Below are 18904 nucleotides of genomic sequence, written 5' to 3'. Positions count from 1 at the left end.
GGGAAAGGAGTGATTATCTGTGGACGCGGCTTCAGCAGGGTAGGCGGGGGTCTTTGGGTGGGCGTGGCCTCGGGAGTGGGCGGAGCCAGGGACGCGCCGCGTGGGCGTGGCCGGAAAAAAGTCTCGACCGTGGGCGTGGCCGCCAGCGGCGGAGGGGGGGCGTTGCCCAGGTGATAAATGTGGAGGGTGGGCGGGGCCGTCCTCGGCGGGGGCCGGAAGCGGAAGTGGCCTCTTATTTCCGGCGCTCCGCGGGCGGCCATGTTGCAGGGGCTGGAACGGCGCAGCGGCTTTTGCTGGGTCCCGCGGCGGCCGGTAGGTTGCGGGGCCGGCGCCGCCGGGCAGCGGCGCTGCAGTCGGGATTCGAACTCGGGGCTCGGGTGGCTCCCTGCCCGGCTCCCAGCCCGTTCTCTCCCCCGACCCCCCCCCCGCGTCGCCCTTCTCCGTCCAGCCATGGGATGCCCCGCCCTTTGCTCCCTCCTTCCTCCGAGGGGGAGTCGCAGGACTGGCCCTCCGCCACTGGCTTTGCTGGTATCCTTCGCTGCAGCAGCCTGTCCCTTGCACCCCCCCAGGGCCTTATCCCACCCCACCGAGCCCCGCCCGCCTTTTATTCCGGGGCTGCTTCTCTCCCCCCCCCCAAAGATCCCCCTGGGAGACCCCCGATGTTGTGGCTCCAGTGCCTGCCGGCCCCGATCCTGCCGCTGCAACAGCTGCAGGGATGGATCCCGCCTTGCCCCTCCCAAACTCTGCTGCCACCGAGTAGGGCCGGGCTTAGGGGACCCGTCTTCGCCTTAGGAGAGGTTGTAAATCCAGCTTTACTCCCCGCGCCGCGTTTCAAACCTGCGTTGTTGCCCGAGGTTCCGTTTGTTGCAAAGGTGGGGTGGGGTGAGGAATATTTGCTGCAGGAGCGGAGGCAGCCAGCTCTTTAAATATCTGCTACCCTTTGCTGGCTTCCCTTGGAGTGGCCTCGGTCATGCTGGTATATCAGTCGTTTCCCCGCACAATTTGCACCAAATATGCACATTCATGATAAGCATCTCAACAGGTAGCCAGATGCTCGTTTGGGATCAGTTAGGAGCGCAGGTTTATGTCCCAGTTCCTGGAGACTTTGTTGCGCTCTTCTGCAGGTGGCGTTTGTGGCTTTTTAAATGAGGGGCAACTAGTGCTGTAACAGCTACAGAAAAAGGACGCTCAGTGTGCACTCACAAACCAACAGTTACAAACTTTTTTGCAGCTCTCGGTCACTACCGTGAGATGTTTAAGATCCCCGACTCAAGATGATTGGAAACATTTGTTTAGGGTTATGTGCGTGTCCTCTTCCCAGCTAAGGAGGATATCTGGCAAAGTTGAAGGGAGCTAAGAGGATATGTTTCTTTGTGGATACTTATTTTGTATATCGAAAAACAATTTTTAGCCTTCAAAGTTCTTGAAGAGGCTGACAAAATTAACAACTCGGTGTAGTTGTAGTCCCTAGCTTGTGTTCTAAAACAAAAGCTGGAAAAATAATACCAGAAGTAAGCATTACATTTATTACAGGTACTATAATAAGTTCAAAGGCCATTAATGAGTAATGGTTACTCATTAAAGCCAGGAATGGCCCAACCAAACAGACTTTTCTCTGCCTGGTCACCTGTCCCCAACTTGTCATCTTAATGTAAATTCTGGGCTGTTCCTTCTTTTAAGGCCAGCCAATTTTCTTAAGATTTCTGATGCATGGTTTCTATTCCATTTATATGAGGATCATAAACCTTTCCATGTTGCAAGTTTCCATTTCTGGTTTGTGGCCATTGACACCTGCTCATTTTTCTTAACATTGCAATCCTGTGCAGGTTCACTTTAAAGTAAATCCTCCTCTGCTTACTAATAATGCTCCTCAGAAGTGTGATTAAGATCGTAGCCTTAAGACTCCAGTTGCTGCTGGCGTCGCTTGCTTCTAGCATTCCTTTGGACGATAAGTTGCAGCATTTTAACTTTGAAAAATGCATTGGGCGCTCCAGAGGGAGTGATGTCTTGTGGTTCATTTTGGGTTGGGTTCTGTGGTTTAATTGGTTTCTCAGCCTATGAGTCTGAATGCTATTACTTTGGGAATGAGACTATTGATTTCTGTACCCCTTTTGTATAAAGGGCTTCATGCCCCACACGCTATTTTTGAAGCAACCATATGAAGCAATTTCCATTTTATAAATAAAAGACCTGAGGCCAGTAGCGACTTGTCCAAAGTCGCCTTGTCAATTCATTGAAGATTTGTGATGCAAATTGATGTCCAGGCCAACCACTCTCCACTGGATCAGTCTGGCTCTGCTGTTATTTAACTAGTACTGTGTTTAGGGGGGAAATGCATGGATTTTGTGTATGACATTGGCTGAAACTAGACATAGTGCCTAATGTGTTTGCTTCTAAAACAGTAGGCCCATGTCATCCACTCTTTCCTTTATAGTGACTAGTGATCTAGATCATGTGACAGGATTGTATCATAGAGTTGCAAGAGCACCTCAAATGTCATTTAGTCCAATCCCCTGTTGGTGTAGGGAATTTACAGTATCCATGAAAGCTGGCCATCCAGCCTCTGCTTGGTTCTAACAAAGAGTCAACTTTCTAAGGGAGTCGATAACATTTCACGTCATCAGGAAATTGTTTCTCTCGTAATTTAAACCATTTGGATTGGATCCTGCCTTCTGGAACAACAGAAAATAAATTTGGTCCATCATCTGCACAGCAGCCCTTTAAATATTTGAGGATAGCAATTGTTGTTGTTGTTTAGTCGTTTAGTCGTGTCCGACTCTTCGTGACCCCATGGACCAGAGCACGCCAGGCACTTCTGTCCTCCACTGCCTCCCGCAGTTTGATCAAACTCATGCTGGTAGCTTCAAGAACACCATCCAACCATCTCATCCTCTGTCGTGCCCTTCTCCTTCTGCCCTCCATCTTTCCCAACATCAGGGCCTTTTCCAGGGAGTCTTCTCTTCTCATGAGGTGGCCAAAGTATTGGAGCCTCAGCTTCACGATCTGTCCTTCCAGTGAGCACTCAGGGCTGATTTCCTTAAGAATGGATACGTTTGATCTTCTTGCAGTCCATGGGACTCTCAAGAGTCTCCTCCAGCACCATAATTCAAAAGCATCAATTCTTCGGTGATCAGCCTTCTTTATGGTCCAGCTCTCACTTCCATACATCACTACTGGGAAAACCATAGCTTTAACTATACGGACCTTTGTTGGCAAGGTGATGTCTCTGCTTTTTAAGATGTTGTCTAGGTTTGCCATCACCTTTCTCCCAAGGAGCAGGCGTCTTTTAATTTTGTGACTGCTGTCACCATCTGCAGTGATCATGGAGCCCAAGAAAGTAAAATCTCTTACTGCCTCCATTTCGTCCCCTTCTATTTGCCAGGAGGTGATGGGACCAGTGGCCATGATCTTCGTTTTTTTGATGTTGAGCTTCAGACCATATTTTGCGCTCTCCTCTTTCACCCTCAATAAAAGGTTCTTTAATTCCTCCTCACTTTCTGCCATCAAGCTTGTGTCATCTGCATATCTGAGGTTATTGATATTTCTTCCGGCTATCTTAATTCTGGCTTCGGATTCATCCAGCCTAGCCTTTCGCATGATGAATTCTGCATATAAGTTAAATAAGCAGGGAGACAATATACAGCCTTGTCTTACTCCTTTCCCAATTTTGAACCAATCAGTTGTTCCATATCCAGTTCTAACTGTAGCTTCTTGTCCCACATAGAGATTTCTTAGGAGACAGATGAGTTGATCAGGCACTCCCATTTCTTTAAGAACTTGCCATTGTTTGCTGTGGTCGACACAGTCAAAGGCTTTTGCATAGTCAATGAAGCAGAAGTAGATGTCTTTCTGGAACTCTCTAGCTTTCTCCATAATCCAGCGCATGTTTGCAATTTGGTCTCTGGTTCCTCTGCCTCTTCGAAATCCAGCTTGCACTTCTGGGAGTTCTCGGTCCACATACTGCTTGAGCCTTCCTTGTAGAATTTTAAGCATAACCTTGCTAGCGTGTGAAATGAGTGCAATTGTGCGGTAGTTGGAGCATTCTTTGGCACTGCCCTTCTTTGGGGCTGGGATGTAGACTGATCTTCTCCAATCTTCTGGCCACTGCTGAGTTTTCCAAATTTGCTGGCATATTGAGTGTAGCACCTTAACAGCATCATCTTTTAAAATTTTAAACAGTTCAGCTGGAATACCATCACTTCCACTGGCCTTGTTATTTGCAGTGCTTTCTAAGGCCCATTTAACTTCACTCTCCAGGATGTCTGGCTCAAGGTCAGCAATCACACTACCTGGGGTGTGCGAGACACCCATATCTTTCTGGTATAATTCCTCTGTGTATTCTTGCCACATCTTCTTGATGTCTTCTGCTTCTGTTAGGTCCTTACCATTTTTGTCCTTTATTATAGCAGTTGTAGCACCTCTTAATCATCTCTTCTCCAGGCAATCATGACAAACGCCTTCAGCCTTTCCTCATAGACTTCAATTCAACTTAGAATTTCATTGGTATTGTTTGTCACACGTTGCACTGCTGATTCATGTTTAGCTTTTGGTCTCATTAAACCCCTACGTCCTTTTCACATGTACTGAAGTCAAGCCAGGTGTCTTCCCTACAGATTGAGTGTATATTAGGAGGAGCCCTCCAGAAGTTGGGACTCACAACTCCCTTCCAGCATGGCCAAGTCTGGGATGATGGGAGTCTAGCAACACCTAGAGGGCTGGAGGTTCCCTATTTGTGGTGTATCTTCCTGCCTGACTGCCAAGCTTTTATATTCAGTGCCGTTGAAATAAATTTTGCTATCTTTGGCCCAGTTCTCCATTCTGTCAAGATCATCTTAGATTTGGTTTCCACCTTGTAAGATATTAGCTATCCAGCCCAGTTTGTTGTCACCTGCAAATTTGCTTCATCCAAATTATTTATAAAGATGTTAAATGTGACTGAGCCTGGGACAGAACCATGCGTCTCTCTACCATGACACTCCTTTTCAGGGTGGTGAGATGTTGATTAGTGGTCTTTTGGGACAGTCCGTTAGGATTGCCATATCTTGAAGAGCAAAAAAGAGGCCCGAGCAGAATCAGGACCCCTGCTCCTACCTGATCTTTGCTGCAATGGCCTTGCTCTGCTGCAGCACTTCCAGGGCACAGCGCTCTCCCGAACATGCTCGTACCCAACCCCAACTCCCCCCAAAATTTTAAAAAAACAAACCCGGACATGTCCTTTAAAATGTAAAAATCCACCCAGATGGGCATGTTGGCCCTCCAAAAGAGGACATGTCCAGGTTTTCCCGGACGTATGGCAACTCTACAGTCCATCAACTAGCCACAGATCCACCTAACACAGTACCATCTAGCCCGTATTTTACCAGCTTGCAAAAATGAATATGGGGGACCTTGGCAAAGCATTGCTGAAATATAGTTCCCTGTTGTACCTCCACTGTTGGAGGCAGTATGCCTCCGAATACCAGTTACTGGGGAGAGTGATGTTGTGCTGAGGTCCTGCTTGCAGGCTTTCCATAGACATTGGGTTGGCCAGTGTGAGAATGGGATTGCTAGAAGGGTTGCTGGCCTGATCCAGCAGCGCTCTTCTTATTTGTTTATTTATTCAATTCTTGATTCACTTTAGCTTGCCCAAGGCAACCGAAAGCAAATTACAACCAAACAAATAGACAATACACCCCACAGAGGTAGACTAAAACCAAGAGGAAAGAGACATACATTAAAAACATCCCACCCACTTCTAAAAGGCCACTTATAGTTAAAGACCAAAGGCTTGGTTATAGAGGAAACTGTTTGCCTGGCACCTAAAGATATCTAATGAAGGCGCCAGGTGAACCGCCCCGGGGAGAGCATTCTACAAATGGGGAGCCACCACAGAAAAGGCCTGTTCTCATGTTGTCACCCTCTAGACACACAAAGAAAGGTCTCACGTGATGAGCGCAGGGTCCGGGTCACTTCATATGGGGAAAAGAAAAAGGGGTAGGAATAGGCCAATATATGTAGACTATTCCCTGGATTAAGTGACTTTTCTTCTTTAAGTTCTCACTAATCTAGCTCAAGGTTTAAAAAAATTCCTTCCAGTAGCACCTTAGAGACCAACTAAGTTTGTTATTGGTATGAGCTTTCGTGTGCATGCACACTTCTTCAGATACACTGGAACAGAAGTCACCTTATATATAGTGAGAGGGTGGGGAGGGGTATAACTCAGAAGGGTGGTGGGAAGGGGTGATTGGCTGATAGGTGTGGTAAACCTGTTGACGACTGTTAATGACTGCAATTGGTCTAACAGTGAGAGCCAGTGTGGTGTAGTGGTTAAGAGCGGTAGTCTTGTAATCTGGGGAACCGGGTTCGCGTCCCCGCTCCTCCACATGCAGCTGCTGGGTGACCTTGGGCCAGTCACACTTCTCTGAAGTCTCTCAGCCCCACTCACCTCACAGAGTGTTTGTTGTGGGGGAGGAAGGGAAAGGAGAATGTTAGCCGCTTTGAGACTCCTTAAAAAAGGGAGTGAAAGGCGGGATATCAAATCCAAACTCTTCTTCTTCTTCTTCTACAGGAAAAAAGCAAGGGGTGAGATGCCTAAAAATAGCTTTATCATGTATAATGAGATAAGAATCCAATGTCTCTATTCAGACCAGGTCTCTCCATGGTTTTAAGTTTGGTAATAAGTTGCAACTCAACAACTTCTCTTTCCAGTCTATTTCTGAAATTAGCTCAAGGTTGTCGTTTGAACCAGCCAGATGGTTAACTGATAATCAATCACAGTCAGTCCATCATTAGAGCCAAAAATGGCAACTGAACATTCCATTTTGGCAACTACAACAATGGTTTAAGGAGCCATTTGGTGCCTAGCTGAGTTTCTAACACTGACATTGTGTGCTAGTTACATATACAGTGGTACCTCTGGTTACGTACTTAATTGGTTCCGGAGGTCCGTTCTTAACCTGAAACTGTTCTTAACCTGAAGCACCACTTTAGCTAATGGGGCCTCCTGCTGCTGCCGCACCGCCGGAGCACGATTTCTGTTCTCATCCTGAAGCAAAGTTCTTAACCCGAGGTACTATTTCTGGGTTAGCGGAGTCTGTAACCTAAAGCGTATGTAACCTGAGGTACCACTGTAAATGTTAAGTGGTTGCTGTTTTACAGATAGGAGTATGAGCTAGATTTTCAACATACCTGTTTAAAAACCATGGACTGGTTAAATCAGGCAGTCCATATGCCCTCTTATAAAATGCCATGTTCCAGCTGACACCTGGATTCTAGCCAGCCTGGAAGATCCAGTATAATATTGGTTCTCAAAATATTATTCAGAGGACCTATATTGACTAACAAAAGCCTGATTTTTGGACCAAGCCATCCACATAAAAAGTTTAGCCGCAGGCTAGTGTTGGGTGTACTCTGGGGTGAACACTCAATTAATGTGGAGCAACGGTGAGGCCCAACTAGTTTGGCAAGCATCATGTCTGAAGCAAGTGTGTACCCAGAAGCTGAACGCTTTCCAGACTCCTTTGTAACACCCAGAGATTCCGTGGCAGTCATGCAGGAATTCATTTGCGGGCAGCTCTCCGTAAGAAAAGTTCCCTGAAGCTAGGAAGTTTGAAAACGGCTGCAGTTTGGCATCGTGCAAGGATGGGCAGCCTCTGGCACCTGAATCTAATTTTGGCCAAGTCATGCTCACCTGCCCTGCATCTGACGTAACATATGAAGTCCGGTATGGGGCAGATAAAGACTTGGCTCAGCCAAAGGGAAGTTTGGCCGGCACTGCCAATCAGCTGATCAATGGTGTGTGCATTAATATAGGAAAAGCAAAATGTCACTTAGAGAAGGGTCTGGAATATTTTCCTTGAAGCTTGAATTTGTTTTATTCTGGGTTATTATTTTTTTATCCTTTAGTGCAGGCATGTCTAACCAGTAGACCGTGATCTACCGGTAAATTCCTGGCTGATCCTGGTAGATCGCTGGATCCTTATCTATTGCGGGCTTAAATAAAGTGTACAAAAAGTTAATTTTAAAGAAAGCTCAAAAACTCTGTGGAATCCTGCCCCCCAAAAAGCTCAACAAGTCTGGGCAATCCACCCTCCCCATACACGCTTCTCCTCCCTCCACTGACACTGGGTACATCACTGCCAGTTCTTTTATACTGGGAGTAGATCGCAGTCTCTTGGGAGTTGGACGTGCCTGCTTAGTGTGTTGCAAACTGCTTTGAGATTTTCTCTTGTTAGACATATGTGTTGTTGTTGTTGTTGTTGTTGTTGTTGTTGTTGTTGTTGTTGTTGTTACTACTACTACTACTACTACTACTACTTATACCCCGCCCATCTGGCTGGGCCTCCCCAGCCACTCTGGGCAGCTCCCAACAGAATATTAAAAACGGTAAAACATCAAACATTAAATAACAATAAAAATTTATTATTTCTACCCCGCCCATGTGGCTGGGTTTCCCTAGCCACTCTGGGCGACTTTCAACAGAACATTAAAAACAGAATAAAGCTTCAAACATTAAAAACTTCCCTAAGCAGGGCTGTCTTGTGAAGTCTTCTAAAAGTCAGATACTTGTTTATTTGACATCTGGTGGGAGGGCGTTCCACAGGGAGGGCGCCACCACCGAGAAGGCCCTCTGCCTGGTTCCCTGTAACTTCTCACAAGGAGGGAACTGCTAGAAGGCCCTCGGAGCTGGACCTCAGTGTCTGGGCTGAACGATGGGCATGGAAACACTCATTCAAGTATACTTGGCTGAGGCCATTTAGGGTTTTAAAGGTCAGCACCAACACTTTGAATATATGTTATGATATATGGTATATCTTCTATATATGATGTATAGTGTTATGAATACATATATAGAAGTAGTTAAAATCAAAATTGTCGTCTATGCTTAGAGTCAGAACTGCCTTTCAAAAGCAGTGTCCGTAAACAGCAAGAACCTTGCCCTTAGCAATTATGTTCTTTAATAGGAGATTAATAGATGGCCAGATAAGAGGAAGAAAATTTATTGGAATATAGTGACAAGGAGTTCGCACAAACAAGGAGAATTGCCAAGGACAAGTTTGGGAGGGATGGGTAACAGAATGTGCAAGCCAAAACCTGCTGAAAAGGAATGATTGAGGATGACACCTTAATAAGGCAGTAGGAATTTCTGAGGAGAAGACAACTCCAAATATGGTGTGTCCAATTGGAAGGCCAGGCAGAGTGTCCACAATCTGTTCATGCATTGCTTTAGCCAATAGTATTGCATAAATGACACGGGCACGAGGATTGCATATGTATTTACCTGATAGAAGAGGAGTATATAAGAAAAGCCGATGGGCATGCACCGAGGCCAGACCATGCTTGTGGCAATAGCATTGTGGCTGACCATTTGACACTGTCTTAATGATGAATAAATCTCTGTTGAGCCTACCTTGTGTAGCTGACTCCTCTTTCCTTAGAAGCTTTTGGCTGTCTACTCCAAGGAAGGAATCCTAGGAATTTCCCTAACACTCTTTAAGATACAAAGCAGCATAGAAATGAATAATAATAGATCTCACTAAAAGAAAAATGGCTCCTAGACATTCTGTTGCGGCAACCGTAACCTAGATTTAAGGTTCCATTTGGCGATTGGCTTATATACCTGAGTTTGTAACACGGGGGCTGGAGACCAAAGCCCTAGAAGAAAAGGTTGCAAAGGAGTTGGGTATAGCTAACATGGAGAAGAGGCAGTATGGTATAGCCATCTTCAAATCAGGGCCATCACATAGTAAAAGCTAGATGATGGTACAGACTGTTTGGCAAGGAAGCAGATTTCTTTGGGAAATGGTGTGTTCTCCTTTATTAGAGGTTTTAAGCAGAGGCTGGATGGCCCCCCATCAGGGATGCTGTAGCTTCAGTAGAATGTGAAACTATTTTTCTAAGTTCAAACATGGGGCTTATTGTGATAGTTTTCCTGGCTATAATGCTCTAGCGCCTCTGTCCTGATCTCTAACGTTACTTTCACACCCTAGTACCTGTCGTGTTATGGAACTATGGCTTTTGGAGCGTTGTTACATGAAATTTTATACGGCAGAAAATAACTGTATGCCAGGATACGGCCTCAGATTTTGTCACGTGGAGTTACAGTGCAAACTGTGATTTCCGAGTTAATTGTGTTGCAAATGGTCCCGTCCCCCCCCGGAAACAACACAGAATTGAATGCTTAACTTCCGCTGGATTCCACAAATGGCTTTTGCGTTGTGTGAAAGATTACATCTAATGCAGAAATTAATCAGGCAAGGAAGCACCCGGAAAATAGGATAAAGTGCTTTTTCAAATGCAGCCACCATCTCTCAGACTAATCTGTCACATGAAGTAAGCTCCCCATTGAGCTCCTTGAAGGGAGAATCATAGAGGACTGGACCATGGGGATCATCTAGTCCAACCCCCTGCAGTGCAGGAATCTTTTGCCCAACCTGGGGCTCGAAACCATGACTCTGAGATCAAGCGTCCCCTCTCTACCTATGGTGATCATACAGGTGCTCTTGAAGAAACAGGGCTTTCTCGGTGGTGGCCTTGCAGCTGTCAAATTCCCTCCAGAGCCTTTTTTTATAATCTTTCAGAAGGCGTGTGGAAATATTTCTGTTTAGAAGTAGAATGCGATTCTCTTCTGATTCTTACAAATGAGATTTTCTTATGGTTCTTTCTGTGCCAGTTCTAAATGGCTTATGTCCCCTGCCGCCTTCCTTGTATTCTGAGCCAACCTGGACTGCTCCTTTGAAAGAATGGGGCACTATAAATTATAAGATTGAGCTTTTTTAAAAAAAGGCTACCTCACGCCAGGTAAATTCTCCCAGGCATTGCAGAAGATGCTTAAACTCAGTCATGGACAGATATTTGAGGCGGGAAGTTCTGTAGCTGCGAGACACTCGTGGATAATTCAGAGGCCTTTGCAGGAGATTAGATAGCGCTTAAAAGAAATAGAATTATAGGTATTGAAATAGTGGCCATGGCATCCTTGCCTCAGAGGGATACATGGCTTGTCACTCGAGAGAGGTTTGTGTATGTGAGGACAGCTAAAGATATTAGCTAGTCTAGGGCCAGGTGTGTGTGAATAGGGCTTCTGCAGGGACTTAGGCCAGGGGTCAGCAAGGTTTACCTTGCCTGGGCCGGTTCACTCCAGCGGAGATCCCTCTGTGGGCCGGATCGCACCCGCGCACCTGCGATTTCCAGTGTCTGCGCAGACACAATTTCTGGCGCAGCGGAAGTGAGTCCCTGCGGTGCAGCAGTTTAGCGCAGCGCGCAAAGACTTGCCGAGCGGGCAGCTCGGCTTGGGGGCCGGTTAAACGACCCCTGTGAGCCGCTTGTGGCCTGTGGGCCTTAGGTTGCCGACCCCTGACTTAGGCTGTGTAAGCACCATACATTTGAAACACATGACTTCCCCCAAATCATCCTGGGAACTAATCATTCAAGGGTGCTGGGAGCAGTAGCGTTGCAAGGGGGAAACGACAAATCTCAGGATGGGGGCAGTTGTGTGCTGTAAATGTACGGTGCCTACACAGCCTTAAGAAGGGTCTGTGGGGTAGAGGAGCATTACTACAGCAGATGGATTTTGCCTTGCTAGCTTCTGCCACTGGCTAAACTGAGGGGCCATAGCTTAGCAGTGTGTTTTTGCATTCTGAAGGCCCCTAATTCAGTCCCCTGCATCTCCAGGCAAGGCTGTAAATGGCCTTTCTGAAACCAGCTACTGCCAGTCAGTATAGATGATACTACTACTACTACTACTACTACAGTGGTACCCTGGGTTACAGACGCTTCAGGTTACAGACTCCGCTAACCCAGAAATAGTACCTCGGGTTAAGAACTTTGCTTCAGGATGAGAACAGAAATTGTGCGGCAGCGGGAGGCCCCATTAGCTAAAGTGGTACCTCAGATTAAGAACAGTTTCATGTTAAGAACGGACCTCCGGAACGAATTAAGTTCTTAACCTGAGGTACCACTATACTACTACTACTAATTTTTACTATTCATATCCTGCCCATCTGGCTGGGTTCCCCAGCCACTCTGGGTGGCTTACAGCATATATAAAAACATAATAAAACATAAAACATTCAAAACCAGAATATCTTATACAGACAATAAGTAAACCATTAAATCAATAGAAACTAACAACAACAATCAGAAGGATCAGTGGTTTGGTCTAGTATCATCTATTTGCATGCTGCCTTTCCACGATCAATATTGTCAAGGAGGCTCGCGGGATGAAAATTACATAATTCACAAGTTACAAAATATAAGAAAATTTGAGCAGTAAGTTAACGAAAGCATCCCATTAAGAAATATTCGATCAAATTAAACAATCCCTTTACAATTCATAATCGGATCTAACAGCAAAATACGAAAAACAGCAAAAATAATATACTGTACCCCCTCCCCCCTGCAAATGTAAGTATAAGCTAGCTTCCTCGATTCAGAGGTTGGTAGCAGTGCTCCTTCACTGCAGTGGGCATGCAAATGTCCATTATACAGATGTCTTCTTAGGTTTGGCCTCTAGGCTTGGAGTGGAGTTTCTTTCAAAGGCGCAGTCAGGGTTGCCTTGCACTCCCATCTTCACAACCTTTGAATTTCCCATTTTTCAAGTGATTGCTCCAGTTGTTGTGGCAGCTCACATTGCTGAAAGTGTGCAGTATTTATCTTTGTGGTTCAAATGCCCTTGAAACTGCAAGGACTCCCAAGCAGCAACATTGCCAGAAGGTTATATAAACAGCAAATAACCAACCAGGTACTGGGGGATGAACCCAGCATATTTGAATCTGTTTTATCCTGGTCCAAGAGTCACAGTTCAAAGAGTAAGGGCTAGTTCCCACTTTTGTTTGACTCATATCTTGAGCATATTGTGCACCAATTAATTGCCTCGGATCCGAGGGCTTTTCTCGTTGTTCCGTGGCTGTGCTTTGTGGAAATCCAATCCTAACTGCTGAATGGCGGGGAAACCCAGCCAGATGGGCGGGGTACAAATCATAAATTATTATTATTATTATTATTATTATTATTATTATTATTATTATTAATAATAATAATAATGGAAGCTCAGTTAAGCAAAACCTCTCTTTGGATTTTCTGCACATCAGATAAGAAGCAATTTATTCACCAAGGCCGGATTTTCACAAGGCACAGCTGTGTGGCAGCCATGTTAAAAAAAAGAAGCCACAAACACAAAAATGGTTGTTAACGGTACAATTCAGTTCACACTTAAGGAATCCAGCAACTCTGTCATTTTGCCAGTGTATGAAGAACTGGCAACAAACCCAGCCAAACAGGAGAAAACATCAGTATAGTAAAGAAAGAAAGAAAGAAAGAAAGAAAGAAAGAAAGAAAGAAAGAAAGAAAATGATTATACATTCAATGTAGAGTAGACCCATTGAAATTGATGAACCTAAGTTAGCAATGTTCATCAACTTCAGTGGATCATCTACTCTTAAGGAGGACTAATATTGAATATGACCCTCCAGTCCTCCACAGCAGTGTTTCCCAACCTTGGGCCTCCAGCTATTTTTCGACTACAACTCCCATCATCCCTCGCTAGCAAGACCAGTGTTCAGGGATGATGGGAATTGTAGTTCAAAAACAGCTGGAGGCCCAAGGTTGGGAAACACTGCTCCACAGTGTCAAGCAGACATAAAGCATTCATTTCCATATCAGTTTCTGCTTCTTCACATTTGTCACCATATTTATAATGGACTTACAAAACACTGAAAGTTTGCCTGGATTGAAACAAGTTTCTCCACCTCTCATAGCTGGACATTTTTCAGAAAAACAAAACAAAAAGAAAGTCATCTTTCCCACCCTGAATTTTTCTCTTCCCACAAGGCCTTCCCATCTCTAGTGTATGATCTTAAATGGGCTTTGTAGGTTGTGTGTCTGAACTAGTGCATGGTAGCATTGGAAGATGTATTCGGAAGCTGGTTGCTACCTATATAGGACCAAACCAGTAAATTGATTAGAGTCAAATGCATCACTTAAGAACCGAAGGAAGGAAGTGGCCCTGGCTTGGTTAGGATTGGGCACAGAGTCTTTGACCATCAGTATGTATTATGGGTGGAGGCCTCATCCATGCTCATAGTGTTCTCTTCACTTTTCAGACTTGTCATGCTGGAGTGTCCATGATTCTAAGGTGCGCAACAGGTGTTTCCACATCCTTGAAACTTAAACCTGTGTTCCAGGTGACAATGTTCCTGAACTCCGTTGGCTGGCTAGCCTCTTCTTAAGACTGTTTGGATTTGCGGGGAGATGCATCGTCGGTGAAATTATTCTCCTGTATTTGCACCATGACTAGGACATGATATGTAATATGGCCTGGTTGCTGCTGGGCCCTAAACTTCAGTAGACTTATTAAGAATGCAATCAAATAGATAAGTGTTTTGAGCGGCATCCCAGCTGTTCCTGAGCGCGAGTATCTCCCCAAGCGTTTCCTGCAGGCGTTATGATGAGAAATTTGACTCATCGTGAGATTGGCAGAGCTACTCTTGACGCGCAAGCCTGTTTCTTTATCTGATTGAAACATAATCGCAGGATGGTGTGGCCTGCACAGGGGAAGCGTGATTTTCTGGATTTTACTGTTTTATCTTTTTGTAAAACCGCATTGAGGGTTTTTTGTTTGTTAACAAACAAGGGATGTATACATTTTTTGAAATAAATCAGGGGTCATCAACCTACGGCCCCAGGGGTCAGCTAAGGCCCTCGTTTATCCTGCCCTCGTGACCGCCACCTGCCGCTGCCTGCTCTTACCGGCGTTGCGTGGCTCAGGGACCCACTTCCGGGTCTGAGGAACACCGGAAATAGCTTGTGTGCACGCAACATGTGCACAAATGCTATTTGTGGTGCACATCCGTGTTGGAGGAGGAGGCCTGTGCGCTTGCGCGCAAGCTATTTCCGGTGCTCCTCCGACCTGAAAGTGCGCTGGAAATAGCGCAGGCATATGGGCGCGCGCTCCCCCACCCTCCGGCCCGCCGCGCAATTGTCGCTGGAGACACTGGCCCGAGGCAAGGAAAGGTTGGAGACCCCTGAAATAAATAATAAAGAAATGACAGGCTATAAGTGCTCAGGAGTGCACATGCTCAAAAAATAAGTTACTTACGGGCCAGATGATGAAGGATGAAAATAAGTTACAAACTATGGGCCAGATGATGAAGGTGTCATGTGTATTAATGAAAAAGTGTGTGTTTCGTTTGAGTCACCCTCACGCCAGCACCTTTTTACCTAGTCAGCTTGTGCCTTGATCTGCCCTACCCTCTTGGCAACCTATTGCCCTAGCAACTTTTTTCTCTCTTTCCTCTGTTATCAGCAACAGGAATCAAAATGTCCCCCTGTACCTCCATAGAATCAAAAGGAAGAACAAAGCCTTAATTGTGATGGGCGGGTGGTCAATAGAATCTTAGTAAGCGACTTCCTTGAAATAGTCTTTGCCTAAGGTGATGATAAGGCGGGGTTAATTTGTTTGAACATAAGAAATTACTTAGGCATTTGTTTTGGGACACCGGTAGACCCAAATGGAAGATGCAGGCACTGCTTTATGACATGTTTTGAGACTTGGGGCAGGGGAAAGGTTTGCAATGATCTATTAAAGATGCTGTGCGAGCATCTCTTTAGGATTATGGCCTGCTGAATCATGAAAAAGTGTTAACGTAAAAGAATGTGAGTCCAGTGACGGGACAGGAAGTCCTCTGCTCCGAGCTCGCCCTTTTGGGGTAGTATTGGGCAGCTGTGGTAGCATTCTGAAATTTAGACTACCGGATTTTTTGCTCTATAAGACTCACTTTTTCCCTCCTAAAAAGTAAGGGGAAATGTGTGTGCGTCTTATGGAGCGAATGCAGGCTGCGCAGCTATCACAGAAGCCAGAACAGCAAGAGGGATTGCTGCTTTCACTGCGCAGCGATCCCTCTTGCTGTTCTGGCTTCTGAGATTCAGAATATTTTTTTTCTTGTTTTCCTCCTCCAAAAACCAGTCTTCCTCTTCCAGAAACCAGTCTTGTAGTCTGGTGCATCTTATAGAGCGAAAAATACAGTAGCTCCTTAAAATCACATCTGTGGCTGATACAACGCTTTAGGGAAGGGGGGAGATGCAACTTGCTAACTGGTGTACAGTTCTGGTTTAGGTTTAGGTTTTTCTTAAATTCAGGCAGTTCTGTGTCCTCTGCAGCTTTGCTACAATGTGCTTATTCGGTCAGTGGCGTTCTGGCAGAGTTGACCCCTTGTGATTTTAGGCCTTGTGCTCTTGAAAGGTAAGGCTAACTCACTGCAGAGATATCTTGGGGCATTGAGAGCCTCCACACAAGAAAAAAAAATACCCTGTATTTGTCTGTTTCTCGGGTTGTAAGTTAACTGCCTTTTCCCCCTTTTCATTTGAGGTGACCTGCATTGGCTTCCACGTGGTTTGGACCCCTAAGAAGTTCCCGCTAGCCTAATGCCATGAATGTTGAGGTGGACAATGCGGAAGAAAAAGCAGTCCATTCGTGGTCAAGGATCTCCTCCGCAGGACAGAAGGCCTTGGAAGAAGCTCTGCGAGTCTTCAACCCCATGTCCAGGGACCTGTCTGACACGGAGACCCAGCTGGTAGCTTTTCTCCAAGGCCTCAGGGAGGAAGGCTACCAGCCCACCATCCTCAGAAGCAAAGACGTTTATGGGTACATGTCATGTACTGCCCGTATGCCCAGTCAGGCAAAAGACAGCATTCCCGACACTTCAAAAGCAGCTGCCCCTATTTCGGAATCCGCAAAGGCTCCGGCCCGAAGCACCGTGGTCGTGGCAAAGGTACCTGGCCCCTTAGCAGGCGTTACTGTAAGTTCTCCCGAAGACTCTGAAAAGCCATTGCCGAAGAGCAGTAATTCCACCAACCTCCTGTTGAACTCTTTGAAACGGACACGCTCAGGCACATCAAATGCATCTGCTGTGGGCTTCCCTGCTCACATGTACCCTGGCGTCTACCCGGCCATGAGACTGTCTGTTGTGCTGGAAGCCTTGGTCCCTCTGAAAGCCACAGCCTCCTGCCTGGAGTCCAAATGTGAACAAGGGCGCCTTGGGATTTCGCCCTCGGACCTTAAGCTCCTCAAGGCAGCTGGGGCGTCCAGGCAGCCTCCAGCCATCAAAGCTACGAAAATGCCACCCGGTCAGTTGGACCCCAAAGGGTATAGGCACGCTGCGAAAAAAGGACCGGACTCTGGCGCTCTGTCGGTGAGCCTCGTGAAAGGACCCAAGGGTGGCGTTCTGCAGGAGAGCAACGCTTGCAAAGCCTCCGGGGTTCTGAACGGCCGGCTTTCTGGAAGCAACTCCCAGAGCTCCAGTACTGGGACGTCCAGAACGAAGGAGCCGCCCGCGGCCAAAATGGAACGGAGAGGTGGCGGCAGCCGCCAGGAGACGGCCGAGCAGAAGAGGAAAAGAGCGGAGGAGGGGAAGGAGTTGCCGCACAGGAAGAAAACTAGTCCCGGCAAACCAGATTTGGCGTCCACGACGTTGAACCTGCTGAAGTTCCGGGCGATCAAGGTGAACAGCTCTTCCGATGACGAGTTGCGGAGGAGAGCACAGAAGATCCTCCGGGTGAATCTGTCCCCTGTCATCAGAATCCAGCCCTTGCCTCACTCCCGCAGCGTCCCTTGAGGGGCTCGGAGAAGTTGGAGCCGCAGGGCCACGAATGCGAGCGCCATCGAGCAGACTGCAGGCCTCTTGCGGGGGGAGTTGATGAGGATATCCACGTTTGCAGTCCTCAGGCCTGTCACTAGCAGCTGGGGGGAGTTCTGCAGAGTTGGGCAACTGTTGGATTATATATTATATAAAAAAAAACTTTTTGAGAGGCCTCCGAGGCTTCATCCTGATAGATATAAGGCGCAGAGCATTAGCCTTCCTCTAGAACACTTTTCTACCATGCTTTTTTCAACATGGCAGAGCACACATCTGGGATGTGGCGGCACTGGGGATGATTGGTGTACTGTGATATTTTACTTTTCTTTTTTTTAAAAAGCAAACAAACCTGTAAACCTACTTGGTTTTGATTTGATCATATTTTATATACTTATTATTAAATATAAATATCTACGGACTCACATACATGCATTGCCCAAGGGCTGTCAGAATGTGATCCCTTCTTCATCGCCCCCCTACCCCCCAAGTTGGTTTCAAAAGCTTTTCTCTCCAATATGTTGCTAGATTGTTTAATGGAAGGCTTTTGCCTGTCTGCAGTGTTGCCTCCCTTTGCTGTAAATCTGAGTGGCTGGCTGCCCTTTACCAACCCGCTGGCTCCTGCTTGCCGCCCACGCCACCACCTTATAGATCTGACTGGGGGATAAAGATTGCACATCAGCCAGGAGAGTTTATAGAAAGGGAAGGAGGAAACGTTTGCTTTCTCCGGTGCCCTCGTCCCTTCTCTTGACCAGATTTTTTAATCCCAGCAGACCATGAGGCAGTGGCAGAGGAAGGGGGATTTTGGGGGAGGAGAGTTGGCCCCAGATATGGAGACTTTGCATAGGAAAAAAGTAGCAAGGGAGGACAGGCCAAGGCCCCTGGCACGCCCCAAGCAAGCAGAAAAGGGTGCCTCATAATTTAGTGCCAAGTTAGTGCCATAGTGGGCAGGAAGGGCGCCTCTCTGTGGAAGCCCCTTCTGAAGATCTAGAGTTCATGGGGGGGGGGCTCTGCTTGCCAGCCAATTTCCTGTGTCCTGTGTTTTATTCTCCAAAGGGCAACTTAGCAAACCATAGTGGAATTGACCCTCCCCTCTCTTTAGTTGTTTTTTTTTAAAGAACCTGTGGCTGCTTATGATAAATATTTTCCAGTGCAATCGTTGGAACGTTTCTGCCACCAGACATTTTAGTATGTCTGACCTACAGCCATTGGGCGTCTGAATGTACCCAGGTGTATCCTGCTGCAGTAAGGTGACGAGGTTTTTGGGCTTGATGTAGAAGTGATTGGGCGTGATTCTT

At 46.4% G+C, this 18904-nt stretch overlaps 1 protein-coding gene across 2 annotated transcripts; it reads left to right on the top strand.

Annotated features, from left to right (window-relative positions):
- The first annotated feature begins 201 nt into the window (after positions 1-201).
- Positions 202-18033, top strand: CCDC71 (coiled-coil domain containing 71). 2 transcript variants are annotated; one of them, XM_053378498.1, is made up of 3 exons: positions 227-312; positions 14079-14159; positions 16343-18033. In XM_053378498.1, exon 3 carries the CDS (start codon positions 16404-16406, stop codon positions 17586-17588), a length of 1185 nt encoding a protein of 394 aa, XP_053234473.1. In that variant the 5' UTR covers positions 227-312; positions 14079-14159; positions 16343-16403; the 3' UTR covers positions 17589-18033. The 2 variants fall into 2 exon arrangements, with proteins under 2 accessions (XP_053234472.1, XP_053234473.1); XM_053378497.1 differs by lacking the exon at positions 14079-14159 and having other exon boundaries at positions 202-312.
- Positions 18034-18904: the final 871 nt, after the last annotated feature.

This window comes from Podarcis raffonei, chromosome 2 (genome assembly GCF_027172205.1).
Source record: "Podarcis raffonei isolate rPodRaf1 chromosome 2, rPodRaf1.pri, whole genome shotgun sequence".
Classification (NCBI taxonomy): Eukaryota; Metazoa; Chordata; class Lepidosauria; order Squamata; family Lacertidae; genus Podarcis; species Podarcis raffonei.
Note: the sequence above shows the minus strand (reverse complement) of the source record. Positions and strands in the feature narration are given on the sequence as shown.

Bases quoted from the DNA above. Each gene is read 5' to 3' on its own strand.
- CCDC71 (XM_053378497.1), top strand. From the start codon at position 16,404: ATGAATGTTGAGGTGGACAATGCGGAAGAAAAAGCAGTCCATTCGTGG.